Below are 22,625 nucleotides of genomic sequence, written 5' to 3'. Positions count from 1 at the left end.
TTTTCATTGATGTACCATTATATTAATTCAGTCGTAATTATAAACCTTGCAAAGGCTGCGTAGGGTTTATGAATACAATTGGAGGCATTTTAAGCTAAAAGCTTTGAGAGGTAGCTTAGAACTCAAACAATCATGTAATAAGTTTCTCTTTTCGGTTCGTTATCTGACACAAAGGTATTGTAAGGGAAGCAAAATCTTATTTTAGATTTACAAAACTTTAAAAAGAACCTCAATATGTATACCCTGCGTGACTGTTAACCGCTGATAAGTGTTCAAGCTGATTCTAACGAATATGAGTATAGTAGGAGAAAGTCGAGGTTTCCAAAACTTGTAAAAAATGTTCTTCTAACTTCATTCTATATTAAGGCTTTAAAGCAAGTACTTTTGTAGATTAAACTTATATCATTTTATATTGTTTTCAAAGCTTAGCATACTTTGGGAAATCTTTCTCATATCTTAAAATAAGCCGTATTACCTTCAAAACAAATCTGAAAGGTTATAATAACAATGGTCGCATTCACAAAGCTAGTGGCTACGTAATCAAGGGGTTCTGATTGGCTAAATCTAACTACAAAATTAGGCTACAAAGTTAGTGGAGAATGATTTTGGCGTTTCACAATCACCTGCTCGGTAAGAACACATGAAATCAAAATAAAATAAATCGTTAAGTATTTAAATACAAATATAAATCATTCAAATTGTGTTTAAAATTTGATTTTATTGAATTTAAAAACACAAAAGATAAGTTAAAATTATTAAATTAATTATATATTTGCATTTGTCAACAATATGACAGTTCCAGATTGACTACCTGGATTGTAGTGTAGTTTTGCATTCATAAAGCTAGTTGAATTTTGAATACGTAGCCACTAGCTTTGTGAATGCGCCCAATGTATTTGTTTTGTGAAATTATTGCGAGCAGAAAACTAAAAAAGACTGTTCTATCTGAAAATTGGTATTTTTTAAAGTAATATTTATATTTTTTATCGTAATTTACAATACATAATACGTAACAATATTTTAAAATTTTATACTTAAATAAATCATTAATCGATCATTTTTTGCATTACTTAATTTTCGTTTCGTTTAGGAATTCGCGAAACCGTTTTTCCTAAGTCTTTGTTTTTTTTATCATTCTCTAACAACAAATACGCACATTTATTTAATTTAAGGCTAAACAAAATTTACAAATAATATTTATTTATTTTTTCAATTTATTAGTCACCTAAAATCACGGTTTATTGTATCGATATCGTAGTTTGTCCGATGGCTCACAATATTCTTTGATAATAAGTTTACATAGGAATATATGAAAAACTACTATTATTGCACAGATTGATACCCAAAACAGAGTTGGTAGGCCACCTAAATGATGACCGTGTTTATGCAGAGCTATGACATGATGTTCGTGGGCGGGAGCTATGAGAGACAAAATGTTTTAATTTTTTCAAATAGATTTTTATGTCAGATTTGTGTCTTTACCTTCTGCTACTTCTTTCACATGAATTGCTTTGTGGAGTTCCTCCATGTGTTGCTTATCGGCTGTTATATACAGGATTGCTGTAATGGGCTCCGTCAATTTGACTGGAAATTGCTTTCGACTTTGTCTAAAGAGAGCACACAATAAGAATAACTGTGAGAAGGAAATATTTCTGTAAAAGGTAAAATTTACCCCAGTAACACAGGTTCGTCCAAACACCCTGCATCACAGGCATAATAACTCCTATCCGATCTGTCCAGTGCTATGTTTATTACAGCTTTGTTATCTTCAGTCACAGTAACGGTCACATTAACATGTGTCTTATTGCCATAATTTAACCTCCTGAAATTAAAATCACGATGCAAAAATTTCGGATGGATGTTAAATTCTAAATGTTGATTGCTAAAACGAAGACTTCCAAAACTTAGCACCATGGCTTGAATGACACCACTGGCACCAGCTCGAATGAGATTATGACAACCCTAGATAGTAAAAAGAAAAACAACTAGAACATAGAATATGATGGGTCAGCATTTTCAACTTGTGTTTGTACCTGTTTTTCTAAAGTAAGCATCCATGAGGAAACTAAACTATTGAGATTTTCAATACTATCCATTCTTAGCCACAGATTCTCTGCCTAAAAAATAAATACGATTTAAGGGCCAATCATCATTTCCAAATGAAATGATACACACCTGCAAAGTATGATAACTATCATAGCAACCCTCAGCATACGACAGAGCCTTGGCTATGTCCTGCTTCCTTTGCTGTGACACAATCTCTTCAAGTTCATAGCTTCGAACCTGCGACAATACAGCATAAATGGTGGCATTAATTCGATCGCCATTTATACTATTTTCAGCTTTTGATGTACTAATTGAAAATCCAGTCGCCCACAAATCATTCCAAACCCGAATGTGTTGCTTCCGAAATTCATTATACGCAACTAGAGAATCAGCTCCCGCTTCAACTTTCTGTGAAGCCATTGTCATCGAAGCAATCGCTAGCTTCTCGTTTTCATCTCTAACATCAGCAAATTTATTACTAGGAATAGGATTTGTGTAGTGAATTGCCATGAGCAGGTCTAACTTTGTGACACCTCGTTTCTTGAGTGTCAACTGAGGTGATATTTTCTTGTGGACTATGGAAACAACAATTATATTGTTATTCTTGTCCTTTAAAGGAATCGATGCACTCATCACGTCGTATTCAGTAGCTGAAGAGTCTCGAGCTGATCTGGAATTCAAAAGAAAATTATGAAAGCAAAAGATTTTAAAACGGAAACAAGTCACTTACTTGATGCTGACTACTCTGGACACTGGTGATTGGAAACTCGAACGAGGTAGTACCATGTCAACATCGAATATTTGATTACGAGTGTTTGTGATTTGTATCTCTTGGACTAAGATCTCAGGAAACGTTCTGTGGGCGTAGTATTTGTAAGAACCGAAATAGTCTTGGAAGCATTGAAATCTAAAACACAAAGGGTTGATGACATAATTTGAAATATTTACAACAAACAAAACCCAACCTATGAACAATTCCACTTTGATATTCTACAACAGTGGACTCTCTAAATAACCCATTCGTTGGAGACAATGAGATTATGGGATACAGAGGGACAGGCAATTGCATCGATCGTCCTGATTTGATTCTCAATGACGCATCATTGGATACTTCCACCCCGAAGTAACCATTTCCAATGTAAGGAATAAAATTGTTTTCTTCCGGTAAGAAGGGAACATGTCGAATATTTGCATTGTACTCCAAGTTCTGTATAAAGAATGGTGTCAAGCGGTCGTCCATGCATCGCACAAGAGGATCTAGATTATGATACCAAAACAAAGGGTGTTTAGATAACGATTTGTATTGTTTTTATTATCTTATTTTAATCAACCTTTTGCTTGGGGTTTGCTGCTAAACAGATATCTAAATACAGGTGGCACAATATAAAAAAACACGGCTAAACATAGGAGAAGAATAAATAATTTTCTATAGGAAATACTTCCGTCAACTGTTCGCTTTATTTTTCGTGTTAATTCGCCTAAATCGAATTTACTTTTGGCCGAACGAAACATTTTTCAACTTCGTTAACACAGATTTTAATTTATTTTATTATTAATAATTTTTCTGAAGCCGGTTTCAATTATCAAAAGTACTTTATTTAACATTTTATTTTGACAACAACTTTAGTGTGAATTTTTGCTGCATGAAGGTTGGTTTCAATGACTTTTCTATTTCTAGGGGTCGGGTTCAGAAGATTAACTGTTTGACGGTTTGAAAACCTGTCAACGTCAGAGATGACAACGAACAAATTATACAATTGAAAGGTTCAGGTACACACGGAATGATTCTTGATAGAGGTTTATATTTAGACTTTTCTTAATTTTATTTCGTTTCCCTTTTTAATTGTGATATAAAAGAAGAGCAGTAATGAAAAATATGTTAATGTATAGGGTCATTCATTTCGAAGTTAATCAAAATCAGCTGTCATTTGAAGGGTATGACACATGGCTTAGAAAAATAAATTAATGACAAATGAAAAAAAAGTTGAGTGTTTGACATTTACAATAATGGATTGCTTAAAGAATGAACGAACAACTTAAATAATTGAAACTAACTACATTGGTAGTCAATTATTATTTCTTCATAATCGCTCGAAACGAAAACAGAATTGGAAAGATTGTAAAGAAATTCGAAGAGAGTTTTGAGCGTTACTAGTGCTGTAAGGTGCATAATTGTAAAAGACGTAGTTAAAATGTGTGAGTGTTGCTGATAATCCGAATTTATATATATCCGGGCGTTTGTATTAAGGTCATTACTTGAACGGAGCAGCGCGAGAAGTTTCCTCGTCATTTAATTTCAATTTGGTGACGTTTATCGAGATTATCTAATTTCAAGTCAAACCACATGATCAATTATGTCTTTTTGCTTAAGAAGTTTCTTGGTCTCGTAATTTCAATTTTTGGTGACGTTTATCAAGATTATATAATTTGACAACGTTTGGGGCTACGTAAAAACAGTTTTTACGTGACGCACTACATCCTCTGTTTTGTTCTCATCCAGTAAAGTGATTTTATAATCCAAATAAATCAATAAATTGTGAAATAATATTTTTTGTTTATGGGCTTTTCACACGAAACTAATAAAGAGCAACTTTAAATAGGTTCCTTCTAGTTGTTTACGGATATATTTACCCTCAGGATTAGGATCTCTTCCGGAATCTCATCCGCAATCCAATGTTTTTTTTACTGGGCATATTATGTAATGCCATGCGCAACCTCAAATGTCACATTTGACATAAAGGTTAATCTGTTGTTTACTTTTTTGTTAATTTACCTTTTGTGTCGGTAGTTGTTGTTTTTTTACAAAATACAATTAAAACAAATTATATAAAATGCCTTTGAGCAATAGTAAACAACACAATATAAGAATTTAAATATATTTCCATTTTCTTTAATTAATTTTATTTACTTAATGAACAAAATATGTAGGTACCACACACGACGACAATTTAAACGAAATGAAATTTTAATTTCAAAAAGACTGCGGAAAATGGACGCTCACCAATACATACAACACAAATGTAAAATTTGATGACAGGATTTTCATCCGCTCAAAAAATCCAAACTGCGATGACCAGATCAGATCAGAGACTGGATTTTCATCTGTTGATCTTTATTGGATTATCTGATGACAGGTCAATAGTCCTGTCATCGGAAATGTTCAATGGAGACCCCAAGTTAACGAACTCTCAGGATAATTTAATAATTTTTGGGAAATTAGATATTTTGTTATGCTGGACATTTACGACCGTGCTAATAGGCTCCGAGCGAGTCACAGCCAGTTTGACAGTTTGATTATTTTTGTATTTTTCATTTTAAGCACAATAATAATAATTAATATAAAAATGTTTTGATAAAATAAGTTCAAAAATTATATGGCCAAAAATAATTATACCATATAATAAAAGTTGAAAACTGACCCAGAATTTTTGTTTGAGATAGAATGAGATAGATAGAAAGCTTTTAGTAACGAGATAAGATTGATTTTTGACTTGTTGAAAATCCAACTTTATCGATTGTTCCAAACCAAGCCACCTCAGTCGTGTGTGGCCAGCTCTATTGTATTGGATTTGTATTAAATTTCTGTCAACTTTTCCAAGCCTATTGGATTTCTAGAAATTTGAAAAGAAGTTTGATATCTACTAATAACAACTGTCTCATTTGAAACACGGTTTTAAATTATTTGAGTGGGAAAATACTTTAAAATGTAGTATAAAATTAAGGCAACTATCATTAATAATGTGTAATTCCCCTTATGTTTAGGTTTCAGAGTTTCGTAGCTAGATGTCGCACGCTGAGCGCGAAACTCTGAAACCTGAGACATAGAAGCGAGACAAAAGGTTGTTTGGCTCGCTCTCATAAAAATTTGTATTCTAACGTCTATTCTATTCAACGGACGCGCCCAAGCCAGTCGAATTAGATTTGGAGTCTTTAAATAAGAGTTATATTTGAATAAAGAAATTATATACCACAAAAACAAATTTTTACAAGCGAAAAGCCACAGCAGTCGAATTTAAGAGTAAAAATTGTATTGTTTTTGTTGCAAAACTAGGAGTTCATGCAATTCTCGAAATATTTATATCTAAAAATTTGTTCTTAATAAAAAAAACGTACCAAGTAATTTTAATGAAATGCAAAATAAGAAAATGTTATTTTTTTGCAGATGTAAATCAAAAATTAAATTATACTAGCAGTGGAAACCCCTCAAGGTTGCCTGTCAAAACGTATATATGCTTTATGATGTACTTACGAGGTGCTGCTGATAAAACTCAGCACATAAAACACAAGAAAATTTAAATGACACCAAATTCTAGAAGAAAGTTTCCTAGAGTTCCAGCAAAAATTAACAATTTATTGTTTTCCAAGTGGATATTAGCCTAAATTTGTTCACGTGCAGGCCAAATGATTCTTTTACCCCAACTTTACGAACACATCTCACAACTAAACGAAAGAACGAACGATAAATTTTCAAAGTGAATTTTTTTTTGACAAATAAACATTAATGGCTGCTTGAGGATTTTTGTGCGGTGTTGCGTTTGCAATTTTATTTTCAAATAATTCAACTAAAAACCGAATTAATTGAGTGCAAAAGTAAAACAATCTTAAAAATCAGACAATTCTCGATAATATGTGGCCAACAGCATTACAATTGACACGAGACGAATGCCGTGGCATATTGCGGAGATTAGGTAAAAACGGATCCGTGAAAAGTTGGCGCTTCTCAAGCATTGCTTCTATTTATTCTTTCGAAACACCATACATAACTTTGCATTTTGGAATTTTCCTTACCATTACAGAATTGGAATCCTATGCGAATGTAATTAGTGTATTCCGAGCTCAAGGTGGCCTCACCGACACCAAATCAAAGCTTCTCGAAGATCTACGCAATGTATTTCATATATCACAGGAACGACATAGAGCTGAAGCGCGCAGAGTGGCCAACGATGAACAGCTATCCACTATTGCCGAAGCGTAAGCAATTATGTAGTTTTATTTTTTTCTTGTACATTTTCACAACAATATTGTAATAGCCTTACGTAAAAAAACATGTTGTTAACAATTTTGGTTTGGTTTTTTGTTTTGTTAAACAATTGTTTGGATTTTGCAGCATTTCAGGTCCAAATACTTATCAAGAATGGAGTAGAGAGGGTCGTCGTCCGTATCCTCTGTTGCCGCGTGTCCCACCGCAGACAGCTTTGTGTGTCGTTGCTAATCATGTTGCTGCCGAAGTAACAAATGAGAACACCCAATTGCCATATCCATCGGAAACGGGGAATCTGCAACAGCCGAAGCAAGAATTTTCCGAGCGCACCAACGAAACTTCAATACCAGTTGTCACATCGGATCCAGTAAGTACCCATTGGATTTGTTCTCTTTTTTTTACTTATATATCACGACGACGAAACAAAAAGTGCGTGTTAGTGAGTTGTGTTTGGAAGAAATCTCAATGAAAAGTTCTGAATTATGTTATTATTAAAAAGGGCAGTGCGATGCAGTATTATACTCGACTTAATACGGAAATATGTTTTTCCGTATTTTGACCTTGAGTTTATTAAATTGCAACATTGTTGGGATTTAAGAGATGAAGGTGAGTGCAATGCAAAATTATGTGATCGACGACTTTGATTGTCAATCTTGTCTCTGACCTAAATCTAAAACAACAAAATCTGTGCTTTTCTTTTTATTGTGTTAATTTTAATTCACTCAAATAAACAAAAAATGTACGAATATGAATAAGGTAGGTACCTACTACGTCTAAGTAAGTATATTGCATTAAAAAGATAAGGCGCATATAAACAGGAACTTAAGTTTTCTCAAACAAATAAGTGAAAGGGTATGTAAAATAATTATAATTTGTCAAAGCTATAGCAAGAACTCACACAAATATCTATTAAGATGCATAATTACCACCAAAAATCTAATAAAAAAACGTATTTTTTAACTTGTCCGTTCTAATTAGTATTACGGGTTTAAAATAGGTATTCCTTTTAAATGTAATTAAAGCACATAAGAAATCCAAATGGATTTTAAAGGAATAGGTATTTGGACTTTCAAGCGTTGAACCTGCTTAATTTAAAAATAAAATAGCGGCAACCAATCAAAATACATTCATAGAAAAATCCAATTGGAAAATTGTTTCTCATTAAACCACCCACGAGGTTTTATAATCAAAAATACAATTTTAAGCCCAGAGATATATGTAATCCATCTGTCATTGTCATGAAATAATATCACACTGTTGATTTTAACAAACAAAAAAAAAATAATGAAAAGAACGGTCAAACAACTTTTAGAAGTGGTTAAAATATTTTAACAAGAAAGTTTATTTTTTTTTTAAGTAGTGCAAGTATTTTTAATCTAATAAATGATTAACCTCAAAAAATAAACTTTGAGGACATACAAAAACTACACAAGGTCACTTTCCTACCTTAACCCGCCATTGGTGACTCAAATTTGATTTTGATCAATGGTGACGCCGCCGGTCTCACGGACCGGGTTTTTCAACTGAAGATTTTTCAAAATGTGTTACTAGTATTTCGTGTTTTTTTTTTTTAAATATATGCACCTTAACAATGATTTTAAATCAACCGAAGCTCTTTTATTCAAATTCAACAAAAAACAATAACGTAGAAGAAAGTTATTCGCATTTTTTCGCACACCCGGTCTCACAGACTATTAGGTTACCAATGGGGGTTAAAAACTAAGTCATAATTAAGAATGTCAGTGGTATAGACCAAAATAACTGAGATACATTAAATATTAATAATATAATGGACTGGTCAACGTAGTTTTTTTACTTACTGCCATCCAAATTATTGTATTTTTCGGAAGGTTTTTGAAAGCCTAAGACCTTGCAAAGGTTCTTTAAATAATCCCTATTTTCAGAATTTTTCATATACTTTTCAAGAAAATCTGATTAGTTTTAGCTAAAAAACACTGAAACATTTATGGCTAAACGGTTTTTGACAGAAAAAAATGCGGTTGAAAAAAACCTTTTTCTTCCGATAACAAACATTTTTTGAAAATAATACGTTAAAGAAGTAGTTTTTAGATTTAGAGGTTAAATAAAATTTCAAATTTAAAATCAGCAACAAAACTTAATTTTCAAAAGTATTTTTTAAACCCATAAAAGGTCTTACAAATCTTCATATAGATTCAAATAATAACTCGTTAGAATTTCGGGAGCGTAAGTGAGTTACTTAAAAGACTTAAACATAAAACAACAAAATTTAAGAAACATGCTTTATACTCATTATTTTTTAACATTTATAAAAAGGTATATTTCAAAAACTTCTTCGAGACAAATCAGGACATCTAAATCGTTGAAAAAAGTATTTTATCATTTTTGAATAAAAAAGAAGGTGGATATTTTTCACCAGCCTCATCATGGACTTGAGCATGCGACTTAGAAATGTACGACAGTTAAAATTTATTTGAGTAAATGTTGGAAAAAAAGTAATCGAATTTTTTTATTTCAGAAATAAATCTTATTGGCTCATAAATAATAAAAGCAAACATACCTTAGACCAAAATAAAAGCAGTACACAAAAACCGGTTATTGAAAAATTATTTAAGAAACCTTTAATGAGAATTCTTTCATGATTCATGGAAAGTGGGAACAATAAACGTTCCAGCCCCAGCTAAATCAAATAGCGTGGTGAAAAAACAGCTTCCTTTTTTTTATTGCAATAATATAGAAACTAGCATAGCAGCTCACGTTGCAATAACATTTTATAAACAAAAATCAATAAAAAAAACGGCGTAATACTCTATTTGAATCACGACATACAGGAAAGTATGAACTTTTATAGTGTTGTTTTCCAACATATAAAACGAAACACATTTTTTTAAACAACTGATTAAACTTCTAAATGTTTATTTAATGGTTGTTTAAATTTGTATAAGTCAATTTGAATTTTTTTAACAAAAAACATTTCAAAATAATTATTCAAATTTTGAATCATCTAAATTACCGACATAAAATAATTCTACATTAAATCCAAAACTACAAAAAATGGATATGACTATAAATATATTGGGAGACCAGTGCTTGTTTTACCTTTAAATAAATATAAAAATGAGGCCAACATAATTAGACATCTCTCATCGGTCTTATTTTCAATCCCATAATAAGAATATAATATTGATGTCCCGATAGTTTGTTAAACTTATAGAAGAAGCAAAAAATACTTACAGTTGGAAGTGCGACACTTATTTTTATACCTTGTATAAGATCCAAATTTCGGGTGTAATTTTTTAAGAGAGAAAGCTGGAAAAACGCCCTGTACCGCATAGTTTTAATTGAATTCGAAGTGGTAATGCACTTAAAAAAAACAATAGATTTTTACAAAACCTAAACCTAGCAACAGGACAGTATCGTCAAGTCAAGACGATGTGTATTCACTTCCAAAATTGTCTAAAATTTACTATTAGAAAATGTATTTGTTTTTATTTTTAAGAATTACAAATTAAAAGAAGGAGTGCAAAAATCGCTATTTTCGTTTTAAAATTTAAATAATTTTTATATACCCAGAAACATATTTAAATAATATAAAAATTTCTTACAGCATCTTAATTTTTATACTACAAGTTTAAAATTTTTAAAATATTTTATTTTTAACATTCTTTAATAAATTTACTAGTTAAACTATATTTTAAAATGAATGGTAGTTGAATCCTTTATTTTATGAAACCAAATTAAAATTATATTATTTTTATCTCTTTTCAGTTTCAACCAGAAATACCAGATATACGTAAAACTCTCAAAAGAAATCTTCCACAACCAGAAGCCACAACTTCGACAAAAAAACGAATTGTCTCGGAAATTGTTTCTCCCAGTGCCACGACCAGTGAACCACCTCTTAGTCCTGCAACACAAATACGTAAACTGTATCACAATCATAGTAAAACGCAATCAAAACAGAAAAACCCCGCTTCTGCGAAAAAGTCCAATAATTCGCCCATGAAACGTCCAACAGCGGCGTCAGCTAAAAAACGTCTCATAAGTGGAGAATCTGTAGCAGACTCGAATAAAGCAAATAATGTGAACCCAGCAGTAGTACTTCAATCTCCAACGACACCGTTGCCGTTGTCGTCTGCGTCATCATCGTCAGTGTCGACGGCAGCTTTGAGCAGTACAAACACAACTGCAACAAGTGTTGAAATAATCCCACCACCTCCATTACCACCACCATCATTACCGTCATCATCTCCATCGTTAACATCCCCAGATATATCAAATGAGCTTCATCAAATTCAACCGCCTGCAACAATAACTACGACGACAACAACAACAGCAACAACTACAACCATCCCACAAATTGCCACATCGAAGAAAGACATATCAAAGAATCTTTCTAAATTGAATATGAACACAAGTCAACCTGTGCTGCAGCAACAGCAACCCGAAAAGCTCCCTCCCGAATGCAAGACTGAGAAACTCTCGACACCAGTTCAAAAGTACATAGTCGATAATCGTACCCCGATGATGCCCACACAGTTTTTGGACAAACAACAAGTCATAACCAACAAATTAAAACCTATGACAGCTATTGTGCCTACCCCACTTTCTGCATCGTCGAAAGCCAAGGTGACCAGTGTAAAAACCCTAAAAGGTGGTATGATGTGCTCGACACCGGTCAGCAGCCAACCACAGGTGTTCAATATTATCGAGACCAGTAGTCAACCTTACATACCACACACTCCTCCGGCTATAATCAACATTAGCAGCAAATTCGAGCCGGAGCACGGAAAAGTCTTAAAAACAAAATTGCTGCCCTTAATACTCGGCAGCAAGATGGAATCCAACAATGTCAGTCCTGGACAGATGAAAGGCAGCTCTCTCTCCACAGCGCCTACAATTTTCCGTAAACCAAACATCATAAAAAGTGGTATGCCACCGACTAAGCCGAAAATTCACATAACCAATCAGCAAATTATAAGTCCTCCCACTGTAGCCAGTTTGAAGATGTCGCCTCATCTACATTTGAAAGGTGTACCGGGTGGTGGACCGATTCACAATAGAAATAGTGTCAAAATTTTCTCTTCGTCCAACGGCAAGATGTTCATACAAGCTGCGGACAGTTCAGGGAAACAAATAGCTAAGTTGAATACAGTTGTGCCGGCGCAAAAGGGTTTGGTGAACACCAGCAGCACGCCTCCGGGTCGAATAGCGATACAGAAAGTTCACATAATACCAGCTCCCGGAGCAATGGCGTCGTCTTCTGGCACAGCTTTAGGCAATGTAACAATTCCCAAGTCGATGGCGATCACAAAGCCGAACATGATAATTATGCCGATGACAGGGCAACAGACCATGAAAGGATTGCCAATTGTGAAGAGCAATAAGTTTTCTACATTGGTTCCATCGCAAATGGCGGTCCAAGATAACACCGCCGCCACCAATAATCCGAAAAGCAATGTCATTGTTATTGGCTCAGTACCAAGCATCCCACAGACAATCTTGCCAAAGGAAATACATGGATTCAGCAACAGAAATAGCATGATAACCGAGGACACTCCGGTGGACATTATTACGACTCCAATAATTGTCGACGTAGACAGCATAGGTTCGCAATCGCTTAAACCCACCGAAACCATTGACCTGACAACAATGTCCGACAGCCATTCGAATTCTTCTCCGCCGTCCAATAAATCTGGTCCGGTTGCTATAGTACCTAATCGACTGGCTTCCGAGACGTCATTCGAAGAGTCGAGCGAAAAGATGGTCGAAGGCGATGCGACTGTTGTACAAGAACCACAACAACAGAATTCGATGGTAATAGGTGTAACCGATTGGGAAATGGAACTCGATCAGGAAGCAAACAAAACACGAGCTTTTAATGCTGAAAAAATTCGCAGACGAAACAGTGTGGAGAGCATGGTAATTGGGAGTGGACCGGAAGAGGATTCAGATGAACATTTCGCTGAAGATGATGTTATCGAGGAGCATGAAGAGACCGAAGAGGAAATGGAAATTGCCGTTGGGGTTGAACGAGACCGTCGCGATAGCAAAAGAGAAAGAGAAATGACTGAGAAGAAAAGACAAGAGCAGCTTGCAGTACATAGGCGACATCATCAGCAGTATGAAGACGATGAAGAGGAAACAATTGAAGTTGGCGATGAACAAATGAAGACCAGCAGTGAAGGAGATGTTATTCAGTATGATGAATCTTATGGTAAGACAAATTGTTATCATTAACTCTGCCTAAACTTTATTATAAACTATATTAAGGGTTAGAAGTTCTGCCTTTTATTTAGTTTAGAACACAAACTTTTTTCCTATTCTTATGAGTGTTAAAAAATACATTTCTTTATTTCTTTAATCGACAACAGAATCCGCAAACGATGAACTGGACGAGAATATTACAATCGAATATGTCGAAGATGAACCAGACGGATATGATGAAAAAATTGACTCTACATCCAGCGATCAAAAAGACACAAATGAAAGCAATAGCAACATTGGTGACACCAAACAATCATCTGCTAACCCGCTTCCAGCCGATGGCGCTGATCCAACTCCAGAACGTAGTGAAAATAAATCCCAACCATCCACAAATGAATGCATGGTTTCCGTAGAGGAGATTTCTTCTACAACACAACAAAATATTTCTAGCTCCAAGAGTGAGCATTGAAGATCGAAACTTGTGAACATTTGTGCAAGCAAACAACAAATTTGTTTGCATAGAATAGAACTTGAAAAATTATGGTTGTTGTACATTTTTATGAATTTGATTCAGTTGAATGGAAAAAGTTTTGTTTTTTTGTTTTTGTTTTTTTCTGAAAAAAAAAAATAATTAATTAGTTGCAGTGAGAACAGACACATCGGTACAATCTTTTTCCGTATTTCATTTCACATAATTATTGTATGTATATTCTTACAGAGAGAGATTATAGTGTATAGATAAAATAATATAGAAATAGCGGAGAGGTGCTAGAAATATATTAAAACAAAACAAAAACAATGATTTTGTCGCTCGCAACACGTTTACCAGTTTTAAGAGTTAAAATATTTTTAAGAATGCACTTAGATAAAAATGGATATTTTTGAATTCTTTAAGAACTTTATTCACAAGCTCATATGTTAGAATGTTTAACTTTTATTTTTGTTTGCGCAAAACCTTTATTAATTCATCAACCAACTCTCATTTGTCGCGGTAATAATAATTTATTAAATAAATTTATTTACATAAACAATTGCTCAATAAGGCTCTGCTGTTTCCCTTTGAATGCTTTAACTTTAATTGTAGGTTTTCAATTAAAAAAAAAAGAATAAAAGAAATAGAATTGAAAAATTCTCTTGAATTTTTTCGAGATTGTACAAAATTGTTTTTGATTTCATAAATTTTTATCAAGAAAGAAAATAAAATTCATCGTAATTCGTTCTTTTAGAAAGATATTTCATCAGCAGCAATGCTAGGGAATGTATAGTTTTATTTCTCATTAATGTGGCTGGAGTTTACTCCGTTGTTTTTTCTAAATAATTCAATCGAACATCACTCAGCATTAATTCAGTGAAGAATAAAAGTAATTTGTAAGATTTTACTGTATAACACACACACTCTTTAGTATTTAAGTTGTAGGAAAAAAACATTTATTGTTGAAATGCGTGTACATTGAATTTAAAATAAATTTTAAAAATAAAAAAAAAATAATTATTTTTTAATGAAATGATGATTGAATAAACCACGATGATATTTTGGAGAATGGTTTAACATAAGAATAGTTTATTCTGGTTAGGATTTCTCTATGACGACGTGATCGTGAAGAGCCGGAGAAAAGTCTTATATGAACAGTGATGGAAAAATTAACAGAAACAGAAGTTTTTATTTTATTCAACTACTAACAAGTGAGAAAGTAAGTAATTCATTTATTTACTTTAATTTACAACCAGTGGTCTATTTCACCAAATTACAATAACAATCACAAATTTGTAGTTGTAAACTACAATTACAAATTTGTAAAATGATTTTCTGTTTCACAAACTACAAAATTCAATCCAACAAATTTGTAAGAAAAGACACACAAAATAGGAGAAATTGTAATTTCCAATTACTATGCCTGCGTCGACGTAACGACATTCTTAAACTGGAGACAATATTCTTATTCAGGCTGATTCTAAATAACTATTCCCCGGGAATTTGTTCCCCTTTTCCCATTCTCTTATTACACACAATAAATCCCCGGGAATTTTGTTCCTCTTTTCATTTCCCTTATTACAAAAAATCTTCGAAAAAGGGAAACAATTCTCGGGGAAAAAAGTAGGCATTCTAAATGTCGAAAAAAGGGAAAGTTTTTACTCATCTCCCGCCGAATTGTTCCCCAAAAATTTGTTGGAGTAATAGAAACAAAAAATGTAAGTTTTTGTTTATTGCATCGGAAATAAATTAAAGTTTTAATAATTTTATAGGTTCAAAACAACTAATAAGTCGCAGCTGCAAATGTTGCTGAATTTAATGGAGGAATGTCGGGATATCGCCTGTGGATTCCAGAGCAGGCCAAAGGAAGAAGTGTTACAGTTTTGGGAGAAGACCGAGAAATAAAGAAAATATAGGGCCACCCGCAAAAGTTTTGATTTCATCACCAGTTGAGTTTCTTGAAGGATTGCTCACCGATACAGAAATACAAAATCTTTTTCAAGAAGCCTCGCCATCCCCAAAAAATATTTCTAAAAAAAACCTTATTCTCCCCCGCAAGGAAGTTCTCACAAAAGTTCTGCCTCCGAAGCTTTCCAAAAGGAATTGGAACTTCAACAAGATTTATGCCACACAATGAAGGATTTGGCTGAAGGAGTTAAAGAGAACTTTACAGTACAAAAGGAACTTTGTGAAGCTCTCAAAGCTGTATAAGAAAAAGCAAAAGAAATCGGTCGGCACACTTCAAAAATTTACCATGCACTTGATCAGGGAAATAAAAACAGCCAAGAAGTTCTTAACGTAAAAAAGGAAAAATTAAAAGAAACTAAAGGACAAAACTTGGCTTTGGAGGAGTTACGAAATCGGGAGCTCGAAGACAAAATTGAGTACAATCGTCGGACTTCCAGGACTTCTCTAAGCACTTTACTGAAGCAAGCTGGGATAAACTTACATTAAAGTCTTTTCCAACCCCCGTTTGGTATGATCCCTCAGCGACGAAACGCAAGCGAGCGCTCAATTTTATAATTGGAGGAACTGAAAAACACTTCTTAATAAAATGATAAAAGAATTTAAAGGACAACTGTTCACATTCAATAAAACTTTTTTTTTCTTTAAAATTTGTTTCATATGTATGTCAAATATTGCAAAACGGCTGATTCGAACATTCATAATTTTCTTTCCCGCTTTCGAAAGGAAAAATAATCTAACGGGGAATTCAGAATAAGAGAATTCTGTTCCCGGGAGAACAAATCTCCCGGGAGAACTTTTTCTTTTCCAGGGGAATATTTAGAATTGGGCTGATTGCAAATTACAAATTGTAATGAAATCTACGCATCATCTTTCTATTGTAAGAAATTTTCATAAACTGAAAAAAATTGTAAAAAAATATTGATTAAAAAAAAATAAGTAATGATTGTAATTGTAAACTACAAACAAAAAAAATGTTTTGGTGAAACGCAAATAATGACATTTCTACAAATTTCCCTTTGTAGTCTACAACTACAATTTTGTAAAACAACTATCACGTGAAACAGAAAAATCAATTTTTCTACAAATTTGTTACAAAAGCACTTGTAATTTACAATTTGTAAGTTGGTGAAACAGACCACAGGTTAACAAAATAAAAATAAGAATACTTATAAAATATTTATGATTTTTAATTTAATAGAATTATATACTTTCAAAAATATAATATCTTTCAAAAATGTACTTAATGCTTTCGAATCATGCTCGTTAAGTATGTTTATAGTCTTTTTGAAAGTAAGAGTATTTTTCCCGAAAAAGTAGGGTCTTTGAACCGTTTAAACCGTTATCAAATAAAATGCACGACTGGGTCGCACGAACTTGCTCCTGTATGCTAAGAGTCTGTTTAAAAAGTAGGTAAATCATGTGTGAAACAACCTCATTCGTAAAGAATAATATTTTAAAATCACATATACAAAGTTACCAAGATATTACTTCTTGATAGACACTTTAAAATAGATTGTTGATTAAACATATCATATCCGATACACTTGCGCTATATGGGCGGCCATATCGTTGGTATTTACAATAATTTTAGGTATAAAAATACATAAATATGTACCAAATGCACTAATTTAGATAAAAGCTAGGAATGTAATCACAAATTTGTTAAAATAATGCGCTCTTTCTGGCTCATGCACAGTTAAAATATAAAAAAAACTATTTTAAGATTCGAAATGTTGCCCGAAAAATAAGTTTGTCTTCAAAAATTTAAATGCCATTTTATAAATAAAAAAACATTTGATTTTTCAAATTTTTTTTTTGAAAATCGTTAGAGCGGTTTTTTTTTAAATTAATTTTTTATATATAAATTTTTTCAATTTTGTTCTAAAAATATTTTTGGTACGCAGTTGCTTAGAGATTGTTAATATACGCTATACGTTTGAATTTCGTAAAAAACTGTTGACCCGTTTTTGAGATATCGAATTTTGAAAAAATAGAATTCAATATTTTTTTAAAAATCCAAACATTGAAAAATTGCACTTTTGATAATCAAATATTGTTAAAGCAATATAGGAGCGTATTCAGAAAAAAAAATTATTGAAATCGGTTTATAAGTTGCTGAGAAAATTAAAAAACAAAATAACGGTTCTATGAGCGATACCTTTCCTGAGCAATACAAAAATTTGTTTTTCTTATCAAAAGAAGCCAAGTTAAAAAATAAAATTTTAGAGAAAATTTAAAGAAAATCTATCGGTTTGTTTTTGAGAAAATTCGAATTTTCTTTTTTTGACCAAAAAAATTGTATGGTGGCCACTGTTAGTTTTGATCTTTAAAAAAAAATGAAAAAAACGCCTAACGCGAATCTGCTCAAAACCTTAACTTCCAAGTTTGAACTCAATCGACCCAATGGTTTAGGCTGTAGGAGCGTGGACAGACAGACAAAACCGACCGGACGGAATCGCGGGACCCACTTTTTTCGACTTCTCTACCATCGTAATATCATGTTTGATTAAAATCTCGAGTTCGAAATTTTGCACGAATGCAAAACTTGCCATATAGTTCCTATATGTCGCAAGTAAAAAGAAGTTAGACTTTCTTATGCAAAATGACATTGTTTTTATTTTTTTTGCTTGTTGATTGTTTGGAGATGAATCGTTTCTTAAGCAAGACTTTGTTTTTGGTGGACATTAAAATAGAAACACATTGAAACCCAGACCTTAATATTAAACTAGTATCAAAAATATTAGTTTTTAATACTTATTTTTTTTTATAAAACAATAAGTTCACTTTAGGAAGTAAATTAAAATTATTTTAATAATATTACAATTATTTCTGAAGAAAATATAGGTCGCGGTAAGCATTATTCCCTAGAAAAGAAAGCGGTCATTTTAGTCCTACAAAAAGAGGGAAAATCTTTGAGCTAAATAGAGATAATAATGAACAGATCTCTCAAGTTGATTGCAAAAGTAATTTGACCGCTGGGAGCCAAAAACAGAGGGGAAATTCAAGCAAACCAACCCCAAGAGAATACTGAAAGATAATATGTGCTTCAAAAAAAGATCTTTACAAGTCTTCAAGGGAAGACTTGTTGAAGCTAACTTGCTCAAAAGGATTGCAAGAATGGTGCCCTTTCTAAGGAAAACAAAATATAACAACGCTTTTTAAATTCACATACCATCATTTTGATGGGAGTGGGCAAAGGAGGCAAAAAGTGGAGGAATTTTTTGTGAATGGACGAAACAAAGATAAATTTGTTAATTGTTAATTTGAAAGAACTGAACCCCAAATACATCCAGAAAACGGTCAAGAATGGTGGCCGCAGTATCATACTTTGGGGTTAATTTTCTTGGTATGGCGTTGGGCCAATACATTTGATTTGGGGTAAAATTGATCAAAAATGAAAGTGAATATCATGAAGGATACGATGCTGCCGTATGCGCACCAGAACATGTCTCTCAAAAGTGTTATACAACAGGACAACGACACTTCGCACACATCCAAATCTGCTCAACAGTATTTTAAGGACCAAAAAATCAGCGTATTGGAGTGGGCATCATAATTGCCTGACTTAAATCCCATAGAACATATTGGGAAAGATTTAAAATGTGAGATTGGGAAACATTTAACAAAAAAATAAACCGCACTGAGGAGGATGGCTCAACAGGAGCGTTACAATATTTTAATTGACAGATGTCCAACAGATGTCGCACTGTTAATTAAAGCTAAGGGCTAGGCTACCAGATATTAAAATTATTTTTAAATCCAGAATAGCTTTGTATTTCATTTAATTTTTTTTAATCTTTGTATCTATTTTGATGTCCACGAAATTTGTTCCATTTTTACAATTATGAATCTAAAATATTTATTATCCTATAATTTTAATACAAATAATGGGCAATTTTAGTTTGAAAGAAAAAAATAATTAAATGAAAGATAAGTCAATACAAAATTGAATTTTCAAAACTCTGCTTGGTGTATCTATTTTAATGTCCATATCTGTACATATGCACATAAACCAATGAAGTTAAGACAAGTTGCACAGCGTACAGAATTGCTTTAAGGACTTTTACTTAAGTTGAGAACTAAACTTTTTACTTTAAAAATTAGGGATATCTCTTTATAACTCAGTGAATCCTCGCAATAATTTCTGGAACCAAGATTATTGTTGAGCTGGCTGTAGTTTATTCTACTGAAACATTATATCCTCTATTTTCTCTATGATGTGTAAGCGTCTGGTAGCTCTATTCGGAATAAACATATTTGTTTGAAATTGACTATCAAACTTTTTTTTGCGACAGCTTTATAGTTTTTTGACTATCACCTTACGTACATCAAATTCGATCATTTTGATTGTCATCTTAGCCGATTCTACCCCTATGTACATTTGATCTTTCACATGGTTTACATTGCTGAAATCATCATCCAATCTTACTCCAACTTTATAAATAACGAGAACAAAAGAGCGCAACTACTAATATTTGCATTTAAAAACGTATATTTTCCCTGCAGATTTTTAATTTAACTAAGCTAAATACTTTTTTTTAAAACCGTACAGCATCTGGTGTTTTCAGATTCTTGTTGAAACACATGGTAAAAGAAATGAGCACAATATTAAAAAAAAGTTAACTTTTATAAATTAACTAGCTGACCCCACAAACGTTGTTTTGTCATATAAATAATTTCTAGAGAATATTTTGCTGGAAATAAATAACTTATTGTAGGTGTGTAAGGATGTGGTATAAAAGTGGGAGTGGTATAGAGATAAACGGTGACAAAATATTAAAATAACAAATCACCAAACAATTTTTTTTAATTTATTAAAATTAATTCTTTAAAAAAAATATCAATCCCTAAATACAACAGAGTGTACAATATTCCCATATGATCCCATCTTTCGACAATACAAACAATCTGGATGGTTTGCCCACTCGAGAGCACGCCACGTATAATTGTCCGTGTGAAAACGTGAATTGCTCAAATCGAAGCCCCAGATAGACATCGTTTGGCCTTGAGGCGTATTGATAGTGATTGCAAATGACAATCTCATTGGAAGTTGAAGGCGTTTGAATTGAATTGGCACATCTTTGGGTATAATATATTTTCACCTCGGAATTTGCCATTTAAAATTATGCTTTTATATAATTTTTTAATCGCGTGCCGTTGCACAACTGTGGTGGGTTCAAATTACGAAGCAAAATTATCGGAGATCCAACCTTCAGTTGGAAATTATGCAGTGGCAGGTCTGGTAAACCCAATGAGTTAAAGAACTCAGTTGGATAATTTACAGCTTCGGCAGAATCACAAACTGTATCAATAGATTTGTATGACACCAAGTCTTATGGTAACAAATGTTGTATCTTGATTTGATTGATTGAGATTTGATTCGTTGGAATCCACATTTTTTGCTGATAAAATTGCTCTCTCTTCCACCCACTTCTGATTTGTATATTGTCTGTGTACATAGGGTAATATCTGGTCAATGAAAGCATCTTTTGAATCAATAATCTTGCAGAAGTCGACGGGTAATTTAATGGATGCAGTTTCATCTGTTCAGTTGTTTCGAGAATGTTTCAGCAGATGGATCTTTACTTTCAGTTGTACTCTTTTAACATTACGCCACAGTGGCGATAATTTTAAGTTGATCTCATCAGCGTACGTGAAACGAGGAATTACGGAAGTTTTTTCTGAAATCACCTGAAAGGAGTAACAAGAGTGCCGCCAAATAGTCTGCCGTTGTTTTTTATATCTTTCAAGTTCCTGTTCAACGCCTGAAGCTAATGTTTGTGTGCCATAGTGCAATCATCCCAGATGATAATTTTACACTGTTTAAGCACTGTAGCCATTAATGATTGTTTTTTTTTTATATTACACACCGCGTCTGGGTTATTTTGAATAATTAGTGGCAGCTTCAATACTGAATGAGCTGAGCTGAGCTGCCTCCGTCCAGAAAGTGCAACAGCCAATGCGGTACCATAATTTGATACTATTTTAGGAAGAATAAGCGAATTCAGGAATGTTTTGCTAGTTCCACCTGGTGCACCCAAAAAAAAAGGATCCACCTTGTCCTGCCGAAACTGCGAGAATGATATGGCCATAAATGTATATGCAAAATTTCATTGAAATTGGTTAAGCCGTTTCGGAGGAGTATGTCAACTAACAGTGTGACAGGAGAATTTTATATATTAGAGATAATGCAAATCAAGAATAATCTAAATTGTTCTGAAAACAAGATAACGTTTGTTTAGATATGATTACACGATTAAGGAACTCATAATTTGATCTCAAAAAAAAAATGCAGAAAGCAGTTAAAGATGTTGGCAAAAATCACACTGATGCCCTGTGAACTAATCCGAACTGTAGGTGAATGCAAATTATATGGAAGTCCATTGAAGATAGAAAGATCAGAGCTTTAAGGGCATTTCAAAAAAATTTGAACCGTTAAAAAAAAATCTTCTAAACAAAATATCGGAATCAAATCAAAACCATCGCTAATACTTCTACAATTATTATAACTCTTTTGTTTTAATTTACCAATTTTAGGATATTTTTATTTTTAGACTATAGGCAGTTGATAAGTATGTTTTTCCAAAACACGTTTAAGTTTCTTGCGAACAGGACCACGATCCTAAAGGTGTGGATCCTAAACGAACTCTTAAATGTGTTTAACAGAAGTTATGCATAAGTAGAAATTTTGGCTTTGTATGTGACGAAGGACGACTCTGTAAACGCTAGAATGGTAAATTGTATACAATCCATACCGAAGCTGATATTGTGACAAGAATTAGAAAACTCCGGTTTGCAGGTCACTTAGCTCACATGAATGAAAGGGAACGGCTTCAAAAGTCGTGCTTTTTACATTTGCGGTAGGTGAATATCGAAATATAGCGTATTTCATTAACTACCTCAGTCTTTTGAAAGGAATAAAAATCTGCTTTATAATTTTCTTCCAAAAAAACTCCACATACAGTTTCGTAA

General features: G+C 32.9%; 2 protein-coding genes across 2 annotated transcripts; one reads left to right on the top strand and one right to left on the bottom strand.

Annotated features, from left to right (window-relative positions):
• Window positions 1-956: 956 nt before the first annotated feature.
• LOC129951862 (uncharacterized protein KIAA2013 homolog) lies at window positions 957-3,716 on the bottom strand. Its single transcript, XM_056064212.1, has 8 exons — window positions 3,378-3,716; window positions 3,012-3,303; window positions 2,777-2,953; window positions 2,176-2,716; window positions 2,034-2,117; window positions 1,673-1,962; window positions 1,483-1,607; window positions 957-1,419 (listed from the first exon to the last, which is right to left on the bottom strand). The coding sequence occupies exons 1-8, from the start codon at window positions 3,556-3,558 to the stop codon at window positions 1,232-1,234; spliced, it is 1,878 nt and encodes a 625-aa protein (XP_055920187.1). The 5' UTR covers window positions 3,559-3,716; the 3' UTR covers window positions 957-1,231.
• Window positions 3,717-6,550: 2,834 nt separating this feature from the next.
• Window positions 6,551-14,255, top strand: LOC129950865 (mucin-2). Its single transcript, XM_056062789.1, has 5 exons — window positions 6,551-6,734; window positions 6,843-7,017; window positions 7,154-7,394; window positions 10,775-13,223; window positions 13,381-14,255. The coding sequence occupies exons 1-5, from the start codon at window positions 6,674-6,676 to the stop codon at window positions 13,680-13,682; spliced, it is 3,228 nt and encodes a 1,075-aa protein (XP_055918764.1). The 5' UTR covers window positions 6,551-6,673; the 3' UTR covers window positions 13,683-14,255.
• The last annotated feature ends 8,370 nt before the right edge of the window (window positions 14,256-22,625 follow it).

Source organism: Eupeodes corollae, chromosome 3 (genome assembly GCF_945859685.1).
Source record: "Eupeodes corollae chromosome 3, idEupCoro1.1, whole genome shotgun sequence".
In the NCBI taxonomy this organism is placed as follows: Eukaryota; Metazoa; Arthropoda; class Insecta; order Diptera; family Syrphidae; genus Eupeodes; species Eupeodes corollae.
This window is presented reverse-complemented; position numbering and strand designations above follow the sequence as displayed.